The 26,424-nt window shown below is 35.1% G+C and overlaps 1 protein-coding gene across 2 annotated transcripts; it reads right to left on the bottom strand.

Annotated features, from left to right (window-relative positions):
- Positions 1-1,747: 1,747 nt before the first annotated feature.
- YIPF7 (Yip1 domain family member 7) lies at positions 1,748-26,309 on the bottom strand. 2 transcript variants are annotated; one of them, XM_066386065.1, is made up of 6 exons: positions 26,221-26,309; positions 24,315-24,431; positions 18,905-18,966; positions 11,701-11,846; positions 5,658-5,839; positions 1,748-3,176 (listed from the first exon to the last, which is right to left on the bottom strand). In XM_066386065.1, exons 2-6 carry the CDS (start codon positions 24,428-24,430, stop codon positions 3,014-3,016), a joined length of 669 nt encoding a protein of 222 aa, XP_066242162.1. In that variant the 5' UTR covers position 24,431; positions 26,221-26,309; the 3' UTR covers positions 1,748-3,013. The 2 variants fall into 2 exon arrangements, with proteins under 2 accessions (XP_066242162.1, XP_066242163.1); XM_066386066.1 differs by lacking the exons at positions 1,748-3,176; positions 5,658-5,839 and having other exon boundaries at positions 11,785-11,846; positions 18,782-18,966.
- Positions 26,310-26,424: the final 115 nt, after the last annotated feature.

A 26,424-nucleotide genomic window follows, 5' to 3' on the forward strand; every position in this document is an offset into this window, starting at 1 on the left:
GATAAATAATTGATTTTAATTCAGTCTTTTGTAATGAATTTTTAGATTGTTTCCAATATTTCAGCTATTTTTTTGTTTAGATTAACCTTAAAATCACTTTGCCAACTTCTAATGAAAATAGTTTTAGAATTTTAATTGGAATTATATTAAGCCTATACATTTATTTGGGAGAGATTCTTTTACAAAGCCCAATTTTCTCATCCTGGGGTATAGTATATTTATCAACATATTGTAGTCTTAAAAATTGCCAATAATATTTTGTAATTATCTTCATAGGTGATCATCTATATTTATTTTTTACATTAATTCTTAGATAATTCATTGAATGCCATTAAGAAATTTTAAATAAAATTTATTCTTATTTCTGTTAGGAAATATTTAGTATTTTTTTACTGGCATTTTACTCAGATGTTATCATTTCTATAGTAAAAAAATTAAATCTTTTTTTGTGTGTGACGTTTTATACATAGAAAAGTCTCAATCTACATCCTCAATTTAGAGTTTTTACCTATAACTATATTTTTAGTAAAAGCATTTTCTAAAAGGTAAAAATTTTAAGGCCATAATGTAAATATATCTTTAATAAATGATGCTATTATTGAGAATCACTACAACAAACAGAATTCTTGCTTCATCTTCTTTAAACAAAGGGTCAGTCTAAAAGAAAGAGCAAGAACTTAAAACACTCGCTGTTTGATTTACAGGTTCATTAATAGATTATATACTACAGAAGTCTAACATTTACTAATGTTATGCCTTCTTTTTCTACTCATCATTAACTTACCATTCTTTTCATACTTCTGTAATTGTCATGTTTAGCCTTTATTTATTTGTTTACCATCTACTTTTCTCCCATTCTCAGTGTAGTTTTTATTAGGGCTGCAGCTTTTATTGACTTGTTTACTATACTGATAGATAGTCACAAGTTTATTCATTTATGTATTCATTTATTTGATAAATATATATTAGTATTCCACTTTTTGTTAGGAACTCTTACACAAAGATGAGGTCTCTGACCTGATAGTGTTTAGAAATAGAAAGAAAAAAAAGTAGATACACAACATAATTTGGGTAATTATGGTGAAGTATGGGACACATTTTGAATATATAGTCCATAGGATCTTCTGGTGGATTAGACTTTGAATCAGAAAGTAAAAATGGTATAAAGACAGACTGCTAGTTTTTCGATTGAGCAACTTGCTGACTTGTGGTTCCTGTTATAAAGACAAGAAAGACTGGAGGAAGAACAGGATGGAAGTTAAAGGTTTGGTTTCAAATATGCTATATGTGAGAATGTTATATTTATAATCAAATGAATGTATTAAGTATATGTTGAATATATATGTTAATATCTCAGGGGAGAGGGTTAGATGGGAGATGAAAATTTGGGAGTCATTAGACTTTTAAGCTATGCAATTAATTGAGATCATCTAGTAAGTGACTCAAGAAGAGATTTGATGTTGAGGAGAAGAAAGGCCAGCCAAGGAGACAGAAAAGAAGCTACCAGTGAGGTAGGAGGGGGGGGAGAAAGGAAGGAAGGAAGGAAGGAAGGAAGGAAGGAAGGAAGGAAGGAAGGAAGGAAGGAAGGAAGGAAGGAAGGAAGGAAAGAAGGAAGGAAAGAAGGGAAAGAGAGAGAGAGAGAAAGAGAGAGAGAGAGAGAGAGAGAAAGAAAGAAAGAAAGAAAGAAAGAAAGAAAGAAAGAAAGAAAGAAAGAAAGAAAGAAAGAAAGAAAGAAATGTTCCAGAAGCCTAATGAAGAAGTAAGTGCTTCAGCACAGGGTCTAAAGGAAATTAGTGGTAATAAAGTACCTGTGAGAGGTCAAATGAAATGAATAATTAAGAATTGTCCATTGGATTTAGGTCATTGTAGAGGTTGTTGCTGATTTGACAAAGTAGTCTTGGTGAATAGAGTGATGAAATCTGGACTGAAATGTAAGAAAAGAATGGGTGGTGATAAAGTGGGAGCAAAGACAATAGACACCTCTTCCAATAATCTTTGTAAGAGAAAAATGAGTCATAACTGGAGAGTTACCTTGAATCAAAGGATTTTATTTTTTAGATAATTGATGTTGAAATATATTTGTGTGCTGATATAAATAATAGGTCAAGTGGAAACAAATGGCTATGCAAATGTCAGGGCTGACTATAGAGAGGAGAAAAGATAGGGACAAGAAGAAATGCAAGTAAAAAGAAAGTTCATAAGCATTGAGAAATGAGAAAGTAACATTACAGATTTGAGCACTGAACAAATGGTATAACATAATCATCTCAAAAAGTAGGAAAGCAAATTTAGTAGAATAATGTAGTAGGTTTCAAAAAGCATTACTGAGAAGCCATTTAAGATATACTAATATAATTAAAGTGAAACAGTAAGGTTTCCTCCAGTCACATTCATCTATTTAGGGAGCAAATGGCAAGGTTACTGAGGCTATATACAGAGGAAAAATTATAGTAATGAATCGTAGCATCTAAACCAAATAAGAAGGAAGTGAAGGCTTAGAAATGTGGTGTTAATGTGCTGTCCAAATGGGGGACCAAAGAACAGTTGCTAAAGTAATTGAGTGGAAAGACAGGAGTTACTAGAATCTCAAAGAAATAAAACCTTACATAACCCACCCTTACAATTCTCCAAAGGTGCTGAAGAGTATGATTTGAATCATACACACACAGCTCGAGCCATCATGCAGTTTTCTCCAAAGATTAACTATACAATCAGCATGTGATTTTATTTACATTTCAAAGAAATGTAACTACTGAGAAAAGCAAGGCCCATCAAAACAACTCTATGCCTTTTATTTTTAAGTATGTTTAATGTTTTAATGCACCGAACTGAAAATCCGAACATCATTCAAACCAATCATGCTATTAAAGCATCATCCTTTTGTTTTTCTGCTTATTATTCTCTCAACAGCAATAAAACAGAAATCATATTACTAAATTCAAATGTTAATACATTTCTAGAATAATCTGAATGGCAAATAAATACAATCTTGTAATACCATCTCAAATACTCTTCAAAAAACAGTGAGGAGGGCAAAAAGTCCGTAAAGTAAGGCACAGGGGTAGGCGACGAGCAGCTGCTGTCCTTCCATGTCCAAGGCCGAAATGAAGATTTTGGAAGCTGAGAGACTACACCAGCCAATGATGATCAGTGCCAACACAGTTCCAATTGTGCCTCTATAGCAAAAACAAAACAGATGATTACCTTGCATCAGGAGGAAAAAAGAGAGAGAGAGATTACTGAGTAAGAGTTGCCCTGCAAATATCCTTGGTCCAATATTTGTAACTACTTTCCCATCTGTAAAATGAGGGTGAGGAACCATATGAACTCAAAGACGTTGGCCAGCTAGAAAGCTAGAAAACACTTGAGTCAAATTTACCATCAGAGACTAAATATTTAGTATTTCAGTAAAACTCAAATTAATAGAAACAGAGGAATACCTTTGCAATTACTCTCAGACATCAACATTCAAATCATAACTCCTGAAATTCTTCTATATAAAGTATGTTTAGAAACTTTTGTGAGAGCTACAGATTTCTTTCCCTGACACCTCTTCCTAAATTCACCCACAGTGTGAGCAGAAAGATGAGTGGACTTGCATTTCAGTGAGATGCCCAGTCCTCACTGCTCCCAGGTCCACTTCTCAGCTTTTTGTCTGAGATGTCAAAGCCTGACACAGCTCAAGTAGGGAACCCATGGAACAGGAAGGCACATATATATGTGTTGCTTTCTGCTTCATCTCTGAAGATCCCTTCTCTTTGTATATGTGTAGATTTTTCAGAATGCTGAAATGAATTTGTTCAATTTGTATCCTCAAAAAGTAACGATGAGGCAATTGGTTCTTTAAGGAGAAATGGCAAAATAAAGGAGTTAGGTCTAGCCACCTTGGTAATAAAAATGGAGGTGTGGGTGGTAAAGAGTGAATTTTTTTTTCACATGCAAAATAGAATGCATTATTTAGGAAAATAAGACATAAGACCTGGGAGTGGTCTCAGGTACAGCTAGTCCCCAGATTTGAAGCAATGAAGTGACTTAACAAAAAATGCATAATATTATGAGTGTTACACCAAAATCTTCTAACTCTGGGAACACTCTTCACCACCGAAATATACTGCCTCATTTGATCCTTGTTGGATCTGAAGTTGATAATGGTGTTCATTATTTGTGGAACTCACAGAAATACTGACTTTAATAATTGAACCAAAGGAAAACCACTGAAAAACTATACAATATAGCTTATAAATAAATAAAAACTATTTCTCAAATATTCTAATAAATATTATGTAGTCATTGGTTTAATTAATATATGTCATAAATAATTTTCCAATGATTAAATTTATAGGTTTGTGTGAACAAGAATATAAAATTATATATGATTAATTTAAATAATATATTAATACGCCTGAAAGAGTAATTTCAGTGTAATGGTTTTAGGGATCAGATGGTTTATTTCCCTTTAATATAAATTGAAGAGTTTCTAAATCATTTTGCACAATTGCTTAATAAAAATCTAATTAAAGACAGTTAATACTTATGATGATTTTCAAAATCCAAGGGTTTTAGTTTTTTACTTTCTTCCCTAATAATCTGGAGTCATTGAAAATACCCTAAATCTCAACTTTGCTGAAAATAACGTTTAAAAATTAGAGGCTTTAAATAGTAAATTATAGTATTCTTTGGCAAAAGCATTTGACAAAATAGAAGTTGTATAACTGAATTCTGTATTAACTTGTCAAATGTTTGTACCACACCACATAGTAAATGGGATAGCCTGCCTGCTAAAGAACTTAGTATGCAAAAAGTGGAATAATGTCATGGAAATATACCTACAGCTTTTCTAAAATGTCTCTATTTGGCACTGGTAAAGTCTTTATATCCTAGCCAACATAGTGTTAATAACCTAAAATGTGGATCATCTAAAAAAAAAAATCCAAATTGTGTCTCCTTAGGATATGGAATAATGAACACTGATGGCAAATGTTTATTTCTAATTGGGTTTGGAGCATGACAGGTGACAAAGAATGATGTAATTACTTGGTCTCCGCAAAGTGGTTGTGATATGCAGATGTCCCAGAGAGAGTGCCTGACAGAAACTTATCTAGTGCATGCTTACTAACAGTTTTGAATTGCAAATACAAACTGTTCAGGAAGTAATAAAGAAAAAGAAATCTTGACTGAACATATATGCCATAAAATTCTCCAGCATTAATATCCTCATCAGGGTTCCTGGGAATTCTGCACCGCGCGGTGCCCAGCTGAGAAAGAGCAGTTGCTTCCTGCCTGGAAGACAGAGTGCCTGGGAGCGGAGGCAATTTGTCAGCGCGCGCCAGGTACTCACTCTTCCAAAATCAAACAAGTGAATTTTCTGTACCTGTTATATTACCCGTGACAATAGTTCATATTGAAGAGTGTGACAATTTACAAAGTGCCAGTTTTAAGATTACTTGGTTTAATCTATTTTTTAAATCATTGAAATAGAAACAGCACGTTAGCCAAAACTGACCTACTTTCCTGAATCTGCCTGTAGCTTTTAAGTGTCATTGGATTCCCTAATTCCACTACCAAAACGATCAAAAAGAGGTTAACTGTTGCCCTGGTGTGGCAAGCTGTAGCAATGATTGTGCAAGTGGGATCTATTAGCAAACACAGACACTTACTGCAGTGAAAAGAAGATGGCACAACTGGACAGGATGACCATGGGGAGCAGGCAGTAACCTAGGACACTTGCCACACAGCCATAGGACACCCCTGAAGAGCTCATCAAGTTTAGTAAGGCATAAATCCCTAGGCAGCCAATGGCACTCATGCCATACACGTAACCAAACTGAACTTTTCCTGCCTGAAACAGAGAGAAGAAAACAGTTTGAACGCACAAAAAAACATGTAGAGAAAGTCAGAACGCCAACTAATCAGAAAGCATCTTACACGCAACCGGCTTCAGTGCTGTTCCACCTCTGTAGTCCCTACAATTATCAAGAGATAGAGTTCTGGGAAAAGCACTGGCTAGACTGTGAAGATCTGTCCTGAAATCAAACACTACAGTCACGATGCTACAGGCAGAAGTAAGAACATATTTTCTCCCCGTGTTTGCCAAATTATTAAATAAATGAACAATTAATGAAAAAATCCAATTCAATCTTGGAAGTTTACAATGCATACTAGTAATATTAGCAAACATCTATGGGATTTACTGTGCTAGGATGTATTCTAAGCATTTCACATCTTTAATTTATTAATTAATTCACATAATAATCCTATAACATAGGTACCATTATATTGCACCAGTTTTACTCAGGAGGAAATTGAGGGGCTGAAAGTTTAAGTAACTTTCCCAAGGTAACATAATGCTAATGGGTGAAGCTTGGCTTTGAACCCAGGTAATCTGGCTCTGAAATTTAGGTTGTTAACATGTACAGGAGCTTAAACAAATCCTAAAATAATGGAACTTATTTAACATTTTACAACCAGGTGACTTCCAAACTTATTTGACCACAGAAAATTTTACTTTCATAGTGCTTATTTCTAGTTTAACTGAACATACCTTTTAAAAACCTGATTTATAGAAACTACTTGGTAATTAATCATAAAAGAGGTACTATGAAAGGATTTCAATGGTGTTCAAGATAGACCATTGATCTTCTTAAGACTTAAAAAATAACCACCACTCACAAAACACTAGGGTCTAGGATTTGAAGTATTTCCATTAAATGCATCTAGGTAAAGTCACAGTCTACTATTGTTAATTAAACAGAAGTGATTTGAATGTTGGCTACCTGAGGGTGCCAAAGCTCCAGTGAGAAATAAATTTAATTTTTATATTTACATTAAGCTGAATGGAAATTCTAGATAAAGGTTGGATAAAATAAGTCTGGTTTTCATGGGAATTATGCAAATATATTGAAGAATCTGGTTAATTGATTCAGGAAGAATCAATTCTGAGAGCTTTTCAGCTGTCTTTTTTCCCTTTCCATAGCTGTTTTCCACAAAATCTTTGTTTCAGAGAGGTATATTGTTTGGCTATTTTCAACTCTTCTTTCTGTGCAGTTCAGACGGTTAGTCACTACTAAGTTCTTTCACAAAATGTACCTGGGTTATGCTGGCAGAATTCTTTCCTATGTTAGCCATAATAAGTTCTCATTGAATAGTTTTGTATTCTTATTGATATTATGTGATATAATGCTAATGATGGTAATGGACATGTTAAAAATAGAACACATCAGTTTTACACTGCACCATTGGGTGTGTTTGCTTCACTTGGAAAACTGTGTCACTTTCAAATCACTTTTATGTATTAGAGAAATATTTTACTTAATATTTTAATGGAATGTGATAATTCTGAGATAGTGATTGTTGAAATTGTGAAAAACAACTTCCCTATACTCAAAGGACACATAGCTGAACCTTCCTGGAATCAAAAAGTTTTGTGAATAGGGTGAGGTAAATAAACTATGAATGAAATTCATTTGGTAACAAAATTGTACCTTTCTCTATCAGTTACTGAGATTTTTCTTCATCTTTTTCTTGTTTGTTTTTGTTTGTTTGTTTGTTTTTTCAATTTAAAGTGCAATTCTGCCCTGGCCAGATAGCTCAGATGGTTAGAGTGTCACCCTGATACACCAAAGTTGCTGGTTTGATTTATGGTCAGGGCACAGACAAGAGTCAACCAAGGAATGTGTAAATAAGTGGAACAACATATTGATGTCTCTCTCTCTCCCTCTCTAAATCAATCAATCAATAAAAATAAATAAAGTGTAATTCCACTTGGCAAGAATCATCATCATTTTAAAATTTATTTTAAATTGTAATAAGGCTCCAGGGAGAAGCAACCTGGTCTCATCTCTCCAGGCAGAGGAGAACAGAAGCTCCATATCCACATATGCTGTAGATGGCTTTTCCAGTCTACCTGAATCATTACCAGCTAGAAGCAGTGGTCAGTGGGACTTGGATGTGAGCTGCAAAGTATAGAATTGTGACAACAATTCCAGTGCGGACTTTTCTTGGATGTGGACTTTTCCTGGACTCTTGCTTCTTGTGACAGCTCCTAACAGACTGAACTGGGGTTGGGTTGCATTTTTCAGGGATTTGGCATGGTGTTGGGGCCAATTTGGACTTGGTGAACATGTTAAGGACACAACTCTTTTATGGATTCTTGCTGTATTGGCCAAGAGTTTGCTTAAAGGCTTTAATCAATATAAAAAAAATAGAAGACTAGATAAAGAATATGTGGCACATATACACCATGGTATACTATTCAGCCATAAGAAATGAGGACATCAGATCACTTACAACAAAATGGTGGGATCTTGATAACACTATACAGAGTGAAATAAGTAAATCAGAAAAAAACAAGAACTGCAGGATTCCATACATTGGTGGAACATAAAAATGAGACTAAGAGACATGGACAAGAGTGTGGTAGTTACGGGGGGCGGGGGGAGGGAAGGAGGGAGAGGGGGAGGGGGAGTGGAAGGGGCACAAAGAAGACTAGATAGAAGGTGACGGAGGACAATCTGACTTTGGGTGATGGGTATGCAACAGAATTGAATGACAAGATAACCTGGACATGTTTTCTTTGAATATATATACTCTGATTTATTGATATCACCCCATTAAAATAAAATTTTTTTTATAAAAAAAAATTGTAACAAGGACTTGTAACTGAAATGGAAAATAAATGTTCCTTTTTATTTTTTTTAAAGTGCGTACAGGTCCAGTGGTTATCAGAAAGGAATGGGATGGAGGGTCAACTGAAAGGGTAAAGGGTACTAATTGTGTGGTAATGGATAGTAACTGAACTTTTGGGAGTGATCACTTTGTAGTATATACAGATGTCAAATTATAATGTTGTACTCCTGAAACATACGTAATAAAAAAAGTTCCATATTTTTTAACTTCAAAATTTTCAGAATCCTGCTTGTTCTACCTTTATTACTAACTCTTTATTTGAAATACTAATTTATGTGATTACACTTTTATATTGGCCATGAATATTGTCTTTCTCATACACTCTTAAATCTACCAAAAATTAAAAAGAAATAAAGTCATAGCTTTAAATCACTCATCTTCATCATATTGAGGTGAAAATAGTTTTGAGAGAAATAATAATTAAATTAGTATTAAGTATTTGAAGCTGTTTTTCTGTTTGTTTTTGCTGTTTTGTTTGCCTCCTTCAACATGAAGAAAGTTCGCTAAAAGGTATTGTGTGTATATCAATATACATTAGAAATATCATGAGTATAAAACTATGAATCTTTCACCTCCAGAGATAATGAACAGATTTGGATATTGCTTCTGAATTTATTTTTTATGTTTTTAGTATATGTATATACTGCTTATGAAATCATTCTTTATAATTTAATATGGGATATCCAGGGCAGGGTTGACATAGCCTCAAACGGATTCTGAGTTAAATCTGACCTCGTTAATCTCCACTTTTTTTATTTGTTTGTTTTGGTTCTTATTGCTCTACATGTATGAAAATCAATTCTGAAGTAACCACATACTTACTATTGGTAAAATTAAAGTGATGATATTTTTCTAAAAAGTTTCAGAAAATTTTCAAATATTCCCCAGAATTTCAGAACTGAAAAGAACCTTAAGAACCACTTTAATAAATCATTGTTGCCCTCAAAATGAAGAAATGAAGTCCTAGATACAGGAATCAAAAGATTCAAGATCACACCTAGGAGCAAAGTTAGAAGTAGACACAATTGTCTTACTTCCAGTCGAGTTCTTTGCCTATATCGCTTTCTACTTAAGACAAAAGATAGGATATTTAAATAAAACCAATTAACCTTGTACACCCTGAAAAGATATTCATGGATTAATCCCTTCCTTTAAAGGATAGTGATGGTAATATTTCTACAGAAAAACAAACAGCTGTTATGTTATAAATTAATTGAAAAAGAAAGATGAGTTAATATATTAAACTGATCATTTCTGACTATTTGATTAATTGACATCATCTTACTTAGAGCTTAATATAAGATTACCAAATTACTGTGACAAAGACAGAAGGGAGGTTAGCAACTAAATTAAAACTCTAGTTGATATAGTATTTGATTTACAGACTTTTTTTATTTGCTGTTCAAAGGAAGAAATAAGATGCTATCATTAAATACTATTGTACTGGGTAAATATGCTGTAATTATTGGCCACATTACCATGCAGAAACTAGATTGCTATCAGTGTTTTGATACTGACATTAAGTAGTTAATTTTCAAATAACATTTTACAGCTACTTTTAAAAACTGTAACTACATTGGAAATAAAAAGCATTTTGGGAAGTAGCTGTAAGAGAGGGAGGTGGAAAAGGCCTAGAATCTTCAATGTCCTATATTCTCCTGCCGAGTTTATCACTTTGTGCCTTAAGACTATATATTTTTTTTGTTTTTTGTTTTTTGGTTTTCTGGGGTTTTTTTTGTATTTTTCTGAAGCTGGAAACGGGGAGAGACAGTCAGACTCCCGCATGCGCCGGACCGGGATCCACCTGGCACGCCCACCAGGGGGCGACGCTCTGCCCACCAGGGGGCGATGCTCTGCCCCTCCGGGGCGTCACTCTGCCGCGACCAGAGCCACTCTAGCGCCTGGGGCAGAGGCCAAGGAGCCATCCCCAGTGCCCGGGCCATCTTTGCTCCATTGGAGCCTTGGCTGCGGGAGGGGAAGAGAGAGACAGAGAGGAAGGAGGGGGGGGGTGGAGAAGCAAATGGGCGCTTCTCCTATGTGCCCTGGCCGGGAATCGAAGCCGGGTCCCCCGCACGCCAGGCCGACGCTCTACTGCTGAGCCAACCGGCCAGGGCAAGACTATATTTGTCAGACTAGTTTGGCCATATTTTTCATCTTCTGTTTTTAATGTATTTAGCATTCCCTCCTTGATATAAAATCATAGGCTTTTTTCTCATTTCTTCTTTTTCCTCCTTTTTAATAATAAAACATTTTTTTCTAAACTATGAGCTAGTATGTTATCTAAAATGAACGTGGGTGGAAATACGTGTTGTTGTTTTGTTCTCTTTTTTGGTGTCTTTTAACATCATCACTCCCAGATATAAAGGATGAAAGAGGCACACACACACACGAGGGAAATGGTGAAGCTGGGGGGAAATGTCTTTATAAAAAGCATAAAACTAAAATAATAAAGGAAATATTTTTATTGAATTAACATATCACAGCTTATCATTGCAAGTTAATTTGCCCATAGTAGCCTAACCAGGAAGAAACAAGAAGATCCATCTCATACTTCGTATGATATTAGAAATACACTCCAGCAAAGAAAAGGATGACTAAAGAGAAAGAAGTTGCCCAGCATCACAGTGCAAATTTCACAGAAAGCCAGAAATAAAATTTAAGCCTTATATTTTCCAAAGAGCTTCTTCAGCTGTTTCAGATTGATAGTCTTTTTTATTAATAACAAGGTCATAAATGGCTTCAGGTTTTGTTGAAAATTTTGATTTGGTAATTTGATTTCTTAAATTTTATTTAATTTTATTTTATTTTTTTTATCTGTTGTAATGCATGATGAAAATTTCTCTTTTGTCACAATAGTTCTATTAAATATAACCCTTTTGCCCCCTAAAAAATGTAGCTATAAATTAAACAAGGCTCAGTGTTCAAGGTGACGTACTGCCTTCTGTATTTCCAAAGAGCTCTGCAAAAATGACACTGGAAGGACACACATTAAAATCTGATACTTTTGTTCATTACCAGAAGGAAGGTGGCTCCCAGCGCGACACAGAACAGGATGGGCCCAGCTAAGTCGGTTTCATTCATAATGCTGCCATCTGCTGGCTTCAATGGGTTTAACACTGTTAAGGTTTTTTGCCATATGTGATCAAAATTAATTCCAAGTTCTGCAAAAAGGGCGGGGGAAAAGGAGGTGATATAAATATAGAAAAATAGACATCAGTAATGTTGCTTAATTAAAATTAATATATATGCCTTGGAGAGGTAGCTCAGTTAGTTAAGGTGCCTCCTGATACACCAGGGTTGTGAGTTCCATCCCTGGTCAGCGCACATACAAGAATCAATCAATGAATTTGTAAATAAGTGAAAAAACAAATCAATGTTTTTTTCTCTCCTTCTCAAATCAATAAAATAATTTAAAAAGTAAAGTTAATATCTTAATTAATTTCCTGAGTATTTTAATCTGATTGTTATACCTTCATAATCTAAAATTCTATATAAACATATAAACCATAAATAAATAAGTAAAAATATTTTTTGTTCCCAATGAGCTAAAAGAAATATTTTAGACAAGCAATTCCAGAATAAAGAATATCTTTGACTTATGTAGCAAATACAAGCTTAAAATTTATCTGAAAATTAGGAAGTGAACATTCTACAGTAAAAAATTAAAAATAAAATAGTAGCTAACGGACCCAAACTCCCATCTAATTGTCCATTTAAAAATGTTTTTCCTGCAATTTTTATTGCTAACACTTTTGAAATATTGTTATATCAAACGTGGCATAATTTTTCATGTAGCAGAATTATCTAAAGTGAGGATATTTACCCAGGGTCTAGGATTTTGCTTTCACACTGCCTGGTGAGAAGAGCAATTCTGTGTTAACCGCCTGAAATGCCAGAGACGAGAAAAGGGCCCTTTTCAACAAATGAAGGTAATCATAATGTGCACTCAACTCTCTCTGGTTCAGTCTGTGTGTTTAAAGATTAGATTCTTGAAACAAGTTAATGTTCCTTTTTATGAGTGCTTGTGGTAGAATAAAATATCCTGCCATTTGCAAAAATATGTATGAACCTTAAGGGCATTCTCAGAAGTAAAATAAGCCAAGAAAGACAGATATTACTCATATTAATAATATGTTGAATCTAAAAGTAAAAAAAAAGTCAAACATATAGAAACAGAGTAGAAAAGTGGTCTCCAGGGGCTGGGGGCGGGAAATAGAAGATAGTGATTGATAAAAGGGTACAACCTGTCCAAAAAACAAAATTTAAAAATCAAAAATTAAAAAAAACCACAAAAAGACAGAACCCATGCTTTTAATCAAGTCAATACCCATCATATCTGATAATGGTTATATATTTTTGAATTGAGTTTACTTCTCCCATGTGAAGGATTGTCTCCCTAAGTCATTTGTATGTGGCATTCCACTTCCTTTCCTAGGATTTAGAAGCTATCTTTGATCAGATACATATTTCAACTTCTTTTTTTTTTTTGTATTTTTCTGAAGCCAGAAACGGGGAAGCAGTCAGCCAGATTCCCGCATGTGCCCAATCAGGATCCACCCGGCATGCCCACCAGGGGGCAATGCTCTGCCCATCTGGGGTGTCTCTCTGTTGCAACTAAAGCCATTCCAGTGCCTGAGGCAGAGGCCACAGAGCCATTCTCAGCGCCCGGGCCATCTTTGCTCCAATGGAGCCTTGGCTGCAGGAGGGGAAGAGAGAGACAGAGAGGAAGGAGAAGGGGAGGGGTGGAGAAACAGATGGGCGCTTCTCCTGTGTGGCCTGGCCGGGAATCAAACCCGGGACTCCTGCATGCCAGGCTGACACTCTACCACTGAGCCAACCAGCCAGGGCTCAACTTCTTTTATAGTGGCTTATACCACCTAAACACCTTGCAAAGTTGACATTCTATACTCAAAAAACCAGATGGGCTTTTACTAATTGCCATGACACATCAGGGCCTTGCGTTAATAAGAACCTATGCTTTTTTTAGAAGGCCAGGCAGAAGTTGGTCTGAACTAGGATAGAATGCATATTTTTTATCCTGTTTCATATTCAGATGAACGATTACTAATCCAAGCTTGAAAAGATAATTGGCTGGTTAAATTAATTGTGAGCAAATAGTCTACATTACAACATTCATGTTGCATCCTTATTATTTTCACAGTGTATTTATATATTTCATAATGAACACACACTTTGGAGAATATGAGCAGTTCACCAATCTCCTTTTTATTTCAGAGACAGAATCAGAGAGGGATAGACAGACAGGAATGGAGAGAGATGAGAAGCATCAATCATCAGTTTTTTGTTGCGACACCTTAGTTGTTCATTGATTGCTTTCTCATATTGCCTTGACTGTGGGGCTACAGCAGACCAAGTGACCCTTGCTCAAGCCAGCGACCTTGGGTCCAAAAAGGTGAGCTTTGCTTAAACCAGATGAGCCTGCACTCAAGCTGGCGACCTCGGGGTCTCAAACCTGGGTCCTCCGCATCCCAGTCTGATGCTCTATCCCCTGTGCCACTGCCTGGTCAGGCTCACCAATCTTAAAATAAGGTTAGAACAGCCATTTTCAATCAGTGTGCTGCAGAATATTTAAAACACGGGTCCCCATACTACGGCCCGCGGGCCGCATGCGGCTCCCTGAGGCCATTTATCCGGCCCCCGCGCACTTCCGGAAGGGGCACCTCTTTCATTGGTGGTGAGTGAGAGGAGCATAGTTCCTATTGAAATACTGGTCAGTTTGTTGATTTAAATTTACTTGTTCTTTATTTTAAATATAGTATTTGTTCCCATTTTGGTTTTGTTTTTTCTTTAAAATAAGATATGTGCAGTGTGCATAGGGATTTGTTCATAGTTTATTTTTATAGTCCGGCCCTCCAACGGTCTGAGGGACAGTGAACTGGCCCCCTGTGTAGAAAGTTTGGGGACCCCTGATTTAAAACATGCAATACCTGGCTATTTAGTTAAATGAGGAGTACCTCTTTTTCTTACATTGTCAAATAAAAAAAAAAGTGAAAACAGCCAATACAATAATAGCCATCCAGTGTGAATGAATCAAAATTTTTCCTATTTTTTTGTCAGATTGGTAAATTATATGTGTGTGTGTGTGTGTGTGTGTGTGTGTGTGTGTGTGTACTGTAGAACTTTAGGAATTAATTTCTGTGTGCCATGAGATGAAAAAATTTGAAAATTGCTGGGTTAAAATGTCTAATATAATCTTTAAATAACAGACTTTAAAAAAAATGGAGAAATACTGTAGTTAAATTAATTTCACCTTAGACTTATGTTGCTTTCAAACTTCATTTTCAATTTAGACCTTTATACTAACAACATTTTCAGTATTTACCACAATAAAGTGACATTTAATTCAAAATATCTTTTTCTTGAAAGAGCACAATAATTATTCCTGAAGAAACTCAGGTGAAAATTCTTTAAGACATTATTACTGATTTCAATTGTTTATATAATGGTATAATTAAATTCTGCACAATTCAACAGTGCATCATAAAACAGTGAATGAGCCTAGGGCCTAATTAATATTTTCATAAGAAAGAAGATTTTATGTGTTTTCTACCAAAAGACATTGCCATATTACAGGATGGGACAAAAGTAGGTGTATAGTTGTGAGTATATGAAACAGAGTTTACTATATAATATGCACTAATTGTTGTGTTATTTTCCATATGAACCACTGTAAACCAACTGATGCCCCACTTTTTATTTTGTTTTCAAATCTATTACTAGGTGTGCAAATGAGATTATAGGTATTTATTACTTGTATCAATAGATAACCTAATATAATGCCTTATTATACAAAATAAAAGAAAATAAAATTGCTATGAAATTTGAATGCAAAATTATTGTTTTACTGACATCTAGTGGTAGTAAAGTATATAACTGCTATAAAAATGAATTAATATGTTTGTTTTCTATGCATATTGTATCATTGACCTTTCAAATAGAAATCCAAATTTCTTTTTTCAAATAGAAATCCAAATTTGCTACAAATCCAAATCCAAATTTCAGTAATATTTTTGGTCTGATAGACTCAAATTGACTACTTGTTTTCAAGGTGCATTTGTTAACATATTTATTGTACATTATCAAATAGCACAAGTTATTATTCCTGCATAAACAAACAAGTCTTTTAGACAACAAAGTGTTCAAGGCATTAGCAAGAACAGTTGCAAATAACATATTTTTGTGCATGGGGATTCTATTTATTATAGATTCATAATTGTATAGGTAGTTTTGTTGTAACTTCAATAAGAGCTAGAAAATGTTATTTATCACCTTAGTGTAGAAAATCTGCCTAAAATCTTTTCATTTTTTATAGATATGAAGCATGAAATTTTTACAAAATTACCCAGACTAAAGAACATATTAGATCAGAGCTTAAAAATTCCATAAATTCAAAATGTAAAGTTATATTAAGTACTCTCTCTTTTAGTATACTATACATTTGGTGGGGATAACTACAAAGGAAAAAATAATTAAGAAATTTTTCCTTATCTCTATAAAGTAGAACAGGGAATCTTGTACATTTTCTATTCAAACTTAAGACATTAGGGGAGGATACATTACAATTAGTATAGCACAATAGAGACTTTTCAGGTAACTAGAAAAAAATAATTTCAATAAATGTTACAAAAAAAAATGATTAATTTTTAAAGAAAATAAAGTTAAATCCCTAACTTCACATACTAACTTAAACAAAATGTTCAATGAATCAAAACTTTAAAGGCAAAACAAAAGTATAATTTAAAAATGTATGTCTAACCGGTGGTGGTGCAGTGGATTGAACATCGGCCTGAGACTCTGAAGACTCAGGTTCAAAACCCCAAGGTCTCTGGCTTGAGCAAAGGATCACTGGCTCAGTTTGACCCCACTCAGTCAAGGCATGTATGAGAGGTAATCAATAAATAGCTCAAGTAAAGCAACTATGAGTTGATGTTTCTCATCTCACTCCTTCCCCTCTCTCTCTCCCTTCCTGACTCTTCCTCTCTAAAAAAAAAAAAAAAAAGAAAAAAGGATTACTGAGATGTAAAAAAGTTTATAAGAGGATATAAGCAGTACCTAGAGTTGAAGAAATATATTCTAAATAAAAGAGAAATGGGAAATAAAAGTTATCAAGAAAAATATTGTGGAGCTGAAAACATAAATATTAAAATTTGTGTATGCCTTAATGCCCCATAAATAAATTTGATGGCAAACACAATCTAGAAAGACATGTTTGAAATACATATTCTGGACAATAATTAATATCTTAACTATATAAATATCTTTAAAAATAAACAGAAAAAATCATAATAGAAGTAAAAATTCAATAAACATAAAAATGTCTATATTTCCTAGTAACCAAGAAATACAAAGTATTAATTTTGCCTACCATGTTAACAAAAACATCTGATATTTTACTATTAAAGCATAGTAGGATATCTTCTTTCTGGATGTGTTTGGCAGAGTAAGTACCCAGTAATCTCATTGTTATGATCCATCCTAAGGACAGAGTCTATTATACAGGTCAAAGTTGTTTACTATAAAGTTCACCAAATTACTAGATTCTATTAAAACAAAAAACACCATTTAAGGTGAGTTTTAATTATGGCACTTTTATGTGATAAAGTATCATGAATCCATACTATATCATGTTTCCTTTAATTTTCTTTGTATTTTTGTTTTTATTTATTTTGTTGTTCTAATATTCCACACAAAAGTGAGATCACATGGTGTTTGTGTTTGTCTGATTTATTTTACTTAGCATAATATATAGAGAGTATTATACATCTTTTTTTAAATAATGATTTAAAGACTACATATGTAGAAATGCTCATGATATACTGTAATTATAAAGAAACAAAACTTTAAATACATACATTCATACAAAACAGAGTAAAGTCTGGAGAAATATATCAAATTGTTAATGGTATCATGTCTTAGATAAAATTTTAGGTGATTTCTTTCTCCTCTCCAATTATCCATATTGAATACTGATTACTCTTTTAATTCAACAACTGTCAGTTTCTTAATGGAGTCAAGAAAAAATTTTAATGAGAATAACATATAAATTTCAGGTGTCATTAACCACAGAGGCAAAATAGAGTAAATTGATTAAACAGAACCAATTCAAAATGTAACTGGTTTCAAATGATCCAAAAAATCTACTACATACTTTTCTATGCTTTTCTGGGTGATTTAAATCTTTTAAGTTTTTACATTTTTAAGGCAAAGAGAGTAGAATGTTTTGATGCCAGGTGACTGTTTGTGTTGACATGAGGCAAATTAAGGTCTTCTGATGTAAAAACTGGGAATTTTAATCTATCCCTTTTCACTTGGTAACATATAAAAGATTTGGAGCAGTTAACGTATGAGTATTTCTCCTTAGCTCTCAAGTTTAAATCAAATTGAGTTTTAGTTTTCTATCACCTATCCTTCAAGGATCATGTTGACATCTTTGAAGAGCAAAAGTCATAAATGTAAGGTGGCTGGATACCAGTCTCAAGGGACAAAACATCCCTAAAATCCCCCGGGGACCTTCACTCAGCTGCCAGGATCTCTGGCTTTTCTTGCCACCAGTAGCTCTATGTACTGGAAACATATTCCTTCGCATTTAGCCATGCCTAGCTGCAATTAGGCTATTCAGAAGAGTCAGGAAGGAAAAAACTCATCTGAGCCAGGCTTGTGTCCATGACAACAAATAAACAATAGCAAGTTCAGAAACTACAGCCTTGGAGTCCAGGCAAATAGAGCAGAAAATAAAATAGGCTGTTATGAAGTGGTTTTGTTAACTGGGGTGGGAAGGATGGTTACTTTGATATGACCACTTTTCAAAAAGATGTCTTCACTGTTTTCTAGACATTGCCGGGGAAGTTCAAATTTAAGAAACAGGAGAAGCATTTAATAACTGCAACGATAGCATAGCAATAGCGCATACCTACTTCCGCCCCACACAAACATGCAACAGACTTGCACTGGTCTAAATGTCTTGAATGGGCAGACTTGCTTACACGTGGAACAACTGCACAAACACCCTGGATGCAGCATGCTGACAGCACACATTAAGTGCTGATTGTTGCTATTATTCTCCAGCTGTACACACATTAGTAGCACTTCCTTAACTTATCTTCTAGCAAAGGAGGCTCTTCATCAAAACTGTCAATGTAAGGAGATTGTGAATAATAATCTGGGTTGGATGCTGGCTGAAAAAATTGTCCAGTGTAACCTGATGACATGAGCATCTCCGGTGGGACAAAGGCATGCTGAGGCTGCTCGCTGGCTTGCAGTCTGGAGGAAGGAAAACACTGGTGTTTAAACATCTGGGAAAGGGATAGCATGACAAATCAAAGAGAGAAACTACCATTTTTCTTTAATGAGTTATCCTAAGGCTTATGAGTATTTAAGCATGATAGAAATAACTTAAAGTTTATTTAAAAATAGTGAAACAACTGGTCATGGAAAGACTTCTGGATGATGGATCCATACCAACTAATATTTATTAATTATGTGATTATGTCCACTTTTATGAACACTTTTTCTCACAGTTTCTCATATAATTAAACTCAGTAAGGCAAAACTCTATCATCTGAGTCCCATTTTACAGAAAAAGAAATAGAGGTTCACGAAGACTGAACAGCATGCCCAGTGTCTCAGGATACTGCAGATGTCAGTCTCACAACTGCATTGTCTGAGTAGAGCTCTGCATTGTACAAATGCTGCTTTTTTTCATTGATTTTTAGGGGCAGTCACCAAACATAACAATCCTTATACATGTGTTGAAACAGCAAGTGAAAATCACAATCTTAATAATATAATTAATTCATAGGAAAAAATAAATACAGAAACTGATTGTTGTCTATAAAGAAAGAGACTTTTTGTCCTGGCCATTTCCAGACAACTAATGTCAATCAAATTATCTTTGAGTTTTGTTTTGTTTTGTTTTTTGTATTTTTCTGAAGCTGGAAACGGGGAAGCAGTCAGAAAGACTCCCACATGCGCCCGACCGGGATCCACCCGGCATGCCTACCAGGGGGCGATGCTCCGCCCATCTGGGGCGCCACTCTGTTGCAACCAGAGCCATTCTAGCACCTGAGGCAGAGGCCATAGAGCCATCCTCAGCGCCTGGGCCAACTTTGCTCCAATGGAGCCTTGGCTGCGGGAGGGGAAGAGAGAGACAGAGAGGAAGGAGAGGGGGAGGGGTGGAGAAGCAGATGGGCGGCTCTCCTGTGTGCCCTGGCCAGGAATTGAACCCGGGACTCCTGCACGCCAGGCTGATGCTCTACCACTGAGCCAACTGGCCAGGGCCATCTTTGAGTTTTTAACTAAAAGTAGTCAATAGCTGGCCTTAGTGTTCCTCTTTTGAAGTATTCAACTAAATGAAATTGAATGAGTCCAAACATGTTTCTTGCCAAACATACTTCCTTGACCATGCTTTTGTTTTTTACTTTATCATTTGTCTGTGAAAGCTGGAAAACAATGATCTTAGCAAGTCATTTCTCACAAAAGCAAGAGAAAGAAAAAAAAAAGAGCTTGGTTGATTCCAGCATGGGCCCTAGATGGGGTTGCTCAAATCAACAGAGCTATCCTCAGTGCCTAGGGCCGATGCTGGAACCAATCAGCCACTGGCTGCGAGAGAGGAAGAGAGAGAGAAGCAGATGGTTGCTTCTCCTGTGTTCCCTGACTGGGAATAGAACCCAGGACATCCATACACCAGGCTGATGCTCTATCCACTGAGCCAACCGGCCAGGGCCACTATTTCTTTCTCTTAATAATTTGAATAGATTCCCGTTTAAAAATTGGAGAACTATACTGGGAAAACATAACCTAGATAACTATCAGTGATTGGAAATGATGCCTACTCACATGACTGGATTATCATTTTAGAATGAGAAATCTCCATTTTGTTCATTCTCAGATAAGAAAATTGTTGTTGTTTTTTAAAATAGATTTATTTTTTTAATTTTATATTTTAAAACTTCATTCATTTTACAGAGAGAGGCAAGAAGCATCAAATCCCATATGTGCCTGGACCAGGCAAGCACTGGGTTTCAAACTGGTGACCTCGGCATTCCAGGTTGACACTTGATCCACCGTGCCACCACAGCTCAGGAGAGAAAATTGTTTTTCAATATAAATATCTTCCTTGTCTTAGCAAGCAGCAGTCAACAAGTTTTCTGATTAGCATGACATTGAGCTGAACAAGCTTTTTCTTTTAATTGATTTTAATTTATTGTGTTTACATAGATTCAAGTGTCCCACCGAATACATCCCTCCACCTTGTGTTTTCTCAACATCCCCCTTGCCAGACTCCCCTCAATGCCCTGCCCCCTAAGCCCTCCCCGCTTCCCTCCAGGATTTGCTTTCCTGCTCTCTATAACTCTGTGTTATGTATATATAATTTCACCATCTCTTTCCCTTCTCTGATCCCATCCTCTCATCCCCTTTCCCTCTGTCTGCTTTCCCTCTGGTCCCTTCGATCCTGCCTCTACCTCTATTCTGTCCTTCAGTTCACATTTGAACAAGCTTTTTAAAACAAATTCCCATATATTTGGGGGTGGGGGTCCAGAGATGAATGGTCTATAACTACCCTCTGGATTTCTATATCTTTTGCCAGGGTGATCAGCATATTATTTTGACTTGGGGTGCATTTTAATTTAACTGTTCATTGAATAAATAAAAGGTCAGTCTCTGGAGTTGTCTGATGTGCTCTAGTAAATCACTCCTCTGACTCCATGTTTTATGTACCTCATAAAACTACCGCAGATCATATGCCCTTTTCTGATTCCTGAGACTTGCAGTGTGGGTAAGAATTTAAATGTTACCATGGCCAAATCAGGACTTAAATTTAAATGCTAAGCAGGTTAGGCCATCAACCTAATACAATATAATGAAGAATTTTCCTCATTTGGTTATATTAACTTTCATCTCTTGGTCATCTTAATTTCTAAGTGACATTGATATGTAAAATCAGAGAAAGAAATTAAGAAGGTGGGGTGGGGAGAAAGTTGTGATTATGAATCCCTGCTTAAAGGGGAAAGCTTTGTCTCTTTCTTATTAGACATTTCAGTATAGTTTAGCCTGAAAATATAGACAGCACGTACTGCCCAAGTGCTGATACCATATGGAACAGACAAGGGAGAAAACAGAAACTTGGCCTGACCTGTGGTGGCGCAGTGGATAAGGCATCGACCTGGAATGCTGAGGTTGCCGGTTTGAAACCCTGAGCTTGCCTGGTCAAGGCACATGTGGGAGTTGATGCTTCCTGCTCTCCCCCCCCCTTTCTTTCTCTCTTTCTGTCTCTTTCTCTCTCTTTCTCTCTCCTCTCTAAAATGAGTAAATAAAAAGAATTAAAATAGAAAAGAAAAGGAAACAAGTTCAAAGTGACTTGTTCCTTTCAGTGAAGCAAGGGGCCCTGGCCAGGTAGCTGGGTTTGTTGGGGTGTCCTCCTGAACTGCCAAGGCTGCAGGTGAGATTCTCGGTCGGGTTTGTTGGGGTGTCCTCCTGAACTGCCAAGGCTGCAGGTGAGATTCTCGGTCGGGGCATGCACAGGAATCGGCCAATGCGTGCATAAACCATAAATAAATGTTTCTCTCTCCTCCTCTCTCTCAATATCAATCAATAAATGAAAATTAAAAATATAAAACAAGAGGGCAGAGCTGAAAATCCTTTCAGAATGGTCTCATGGTGTATTATGTATTTTGAGTCACTGTCTTCTAATAACCTCACTGCTCAAACTACTCTCTCTGCCTGAAACACTTCTGTTTTTTATTTTCTTGATCTCCCAAGGTATTAATTATCAATGAAATAAAATGAAGTTATATTTGAGTTGCTAGACTTTACAGTGATTGAACCAGTTCTTCACAGCTTTGTCCATTCCTCCCCATTTTTAATAATATTTCAAAAGATTTTAATTTGCCTAGTCATAATATTCAGATGATAGATGATAGATGATAGATAGATAGATAGATAGATAGATAGATAGATAGATATTTAGAATGTTTTCACTTTAAGAAATTTTTATGGTAATCTGACTGATACTAGACAACACAGATTCAAGGCATGCATGAAATAAAATTCCAGATATTTGACTTTTACAGTTTTTAAAACATTACACACCAACACCTTTTCCTACCAAAAGAACAGTGGTTCAGAATGAGTGGCTAGGAAGCAGCCACCTACCTGCCTACATCTGTAGGAGTAACCAGCCGGTAAAAATGGTGTCCAGATGTGCCTGGGTATAGCTGGAACTAGAGTCTACAATGCCCATTGTATTTAATCTGTCTTTTCTTCCCACATCTGAAGCTGCCAAGGTACTGATTCGTGTTTAGAAAAATAAACTTCAGTGATTAAGAAATTTGAAATATTTGTTATGTGGTTATTTGGCCTAAATTCATTGGAATGGCTAAGTGATTACACATCCCAGTTTGCCCAAGATGTTCACGTTTATTCTTGTTTTACCAACATTATTATCAATAGTATCTATTTTACTCTTAAAAATGTCTTGATTTACAACCAATCACATGTCCACTCTAGTTATGGACCTAATTAAACAACCTTGGATTAAAATCCTAATCTCATTTCTTATTAGGTGGGTGACTTTGGAAAAGTTTCTTCAAGTGTAAACAGAATAATAGGGCTTATCTCAAGATTGTCTGAGGATCCAATGACTTAATTTACATAAATCTCAGAATAGTTCCTAACATAGTAAGAGCTCAATCAATGTTAGTTATTATGAAAGTTGAAAGGTCAGACCCTTTTCACAGTTCTCATCTAGACCAACTAAAGGCATCCAAAGAAACAACTGTATAAACAAATACAATAAGTTTAGGTGACTTTAGGCAACAACATGTCAACTACTTTTGCAAACTATAATTACATAAATAAATAACATTTATCTAGGGGTTTTACTTTAATGCTTACTTTTCTACACATTCTCACAAATGCTCTCCATGACAATTTTATGAAGTGGGCATTATTAATGTCCTTATTTCTCAGGTAAGACACGAGTCAGGGGAGTTATATCTTTCCCAAGGTCACAAACAACAAATGGAAGAACCAGAACTTGAACCAAATTTTTCTCACTCTACATGTTCTATTTTGGGACTACTAAAAGGTAAATACTAAATTCTTAATCATTTTTATTTATTTTCAACTGAAGGTGAACTGTCTATTCAAATAACTAACACATTCTAAAATATATGTACCCTAAACTTCCATTTAGGAGTTTTCTCATTGTGTTAAAATGGCATATTTAATTGCCTACCTCTACAACAGAAATTCTTAAATGCTGTGAGAGAAAATATTATTTCTTCTTTATCTTTGGGTTTATCATGTCCTTAATAAATATTTATTAAATTGAATAAAATATGTGTTTTAAATAGTGTTTCAGAAAATACAGTCCCTGTATTCAGGCTCCTTATTAAGGCAAACCTTCAGCTATAAATGGGTCTGAGGGGGTCAAGGGGATTCATGGAAAACTGAATTCTTTTCTCTGTCATTTCCTGACATTTGTTCTTGGGCACTTTACAAAGATACACTTTTGCTTCCTCCAAGAAAACTTATCTACCTGGAAATCCTTGCCAAAATATTATTACTTCTTAAAATGAGAATGTATTTTCTTAATATAAAGTACTTACTTTCTAGATCCATTATGATTTCCATAGGCATCAGAATCATTACAACTGTGTTCCTGATTATCAATGGTATAATTAGACTGGTAAAAATCAGAGTCAAATTGTCCCAAGTTTGACATCCTAAAAAATAAGAATGTTTTTACTGAGAAATTTAGGAGTTGATAAAACTTCTTTTGAGGTATTACAAAAGTTAATTGATAATGTGATGATGAATAGATTCCCATCAGATAACAAGGTATTCTTTGGATGGGGTAGATTAACTATTGGGAAAAGAATATGAAAATGCATACTAGAGAGTCATTTACAAAACCTGATCTTCAATTAACTTTTCTGAAGTTTTCACTTATCTTGACTGTGACTATGACTATATTGACTTTTATTGATCTGAAAGATCTAACATTCTTCTCCAAATATGTTATTCTCAGCAACTTAATAGAAAAATTTTAAGCCTGACCAAGCGGCGCGCAGTGATAGAGCATCAGACTGGGATACATTGGACCCAGGTTCAAAACTCTGAGGTCCCTGGCTTGAGCGCCGGCTCACCAGCTTGAGCACAGGGTCTCTGCCTTGAGTGTGGGATCATAGACATGACACTATGGTCGCTAGCTTGAGCCCTAAGGTCACTGGGTTGAAGCCCAAGGTCATCACTGGCTTGAGCAAGGGGTCACTCACTCTGCTGCAGCCACCCAGTCAAGGCACATATGAGAAAGCAATGAACAACTATGAACACTAAGGAGCCGCAACAAAGAATTGATGCTTCTCATCTCTCTCCCTATCTGTCTGTCCCTATCTGCCCCTCTCTCTCTGTCTCTGTCACAAAAAAAAAAAAAAAATTATGACTTAGTACACATCTGGAAGGTTTTCTTTTAAACAATGTCAGTTCCTCATTTTAATTAGTACTTATAATAATTTGTGTTTAAAAACTTTAAAGTTATACATATATATATTTATATATTGCTGTTGCAAAGTCAGTAAGCAAATGGCTGGACATAGCAATAGTATTTCATTTTTATATTTCTTGGGGCTTTAAAATGTACTAACAGCCTCCTTGCTCCCTTCTGTTTGAGTCAGAGAGAAAAGGCTCAGTTCTGGTGAGGCAACAGCCTGTCTTTCTATAAACTCTACATAGTTTCTACTCTGGGGAGTAAAGGGAGTACGTGATCTTGATTAAGACCTAAAAATAGGAATATCAGAGAGAATAAAAAAGATTTGGGAGAGGAAAAAGTGGAGAATAAAGTAATAGTAAGGTAATACTGGTTCTTTGGATGAAAATTAGAGAAATGGATAAGAGAATCTTTCAATTGTACAGATACGGTTATTCAATTTAACATTTTAATATTTGTTTTTCTTTGAAAGACTTTTTATTTCAAAAGATTAAATTTTAAAACCACTAGGATGAATTTTATTAAATGTATAAGAATCTATGGAATACTGCTTATAAATCATCTCAAATGCATTATATAAACAGCCTTACCTCTAACAGCCTCATTAATCAGCAATATTCAAGTAACAACTGTCAAATATATCAAATTTTCTCAATTCAGTAAAAATACATAAAGCTTCTCTAAAATTAGATGTAGTGATTCTTACATCTGATTTAATAAATCAAAATTTTTCATTGGTAAAATATATAAAAGTAGCTATAAATTATGTAAGCTAAAATCAGGACTAGAAGAATGTTAAATCTTTTAACAACTTATAATTTAAAATTTTAAAATTTAATAACTTGACTTTATCAGTCCATTTAAATGTTATTATAAAGCATAGAGAGTTATTTCTCTGGAGAATACACTAAGTTTCATAACATGCAAAGTTTTATGTAATATTACTATTGGTATTAGAGTCATTACATAACCCAACTTTATATTTTGTTTAACTGCTAAGTTTTTTAGAGGGATCAGACACATACCTTTATGTTCTTTTATGTCAAAAGATTCTCCAACAAATGTTGCTTTAGTTCAGGAATTTATAACAAGTCAGTTAGTAAAAAGATGACCTGCTGGCTAAATATATGTTTCTAAATTTGACTCTGACACTGAACAGATGCTTGCCAAAAGCCAAAGCCAAACACAGTATCTTGTAACACTTGTTAAAGTTTACAAACACAGTGAAA

The sequence above is a fragment of the Saccopteryx leptura genome, chromosome 5, assembly GCF_036850995.1.
Source record: "Saccopteryx leptura isolate mSacLep1 chromosome 5, mSacLep1_pri_phased_curated, whole genome shotgun sequence".
Lineage (NCBI taxonomy): Eukaryota > Metazoa > Chordata > Mammalia > Chiroptera > Emballonuridae > Saccopteryx > Saccopteryx leptura.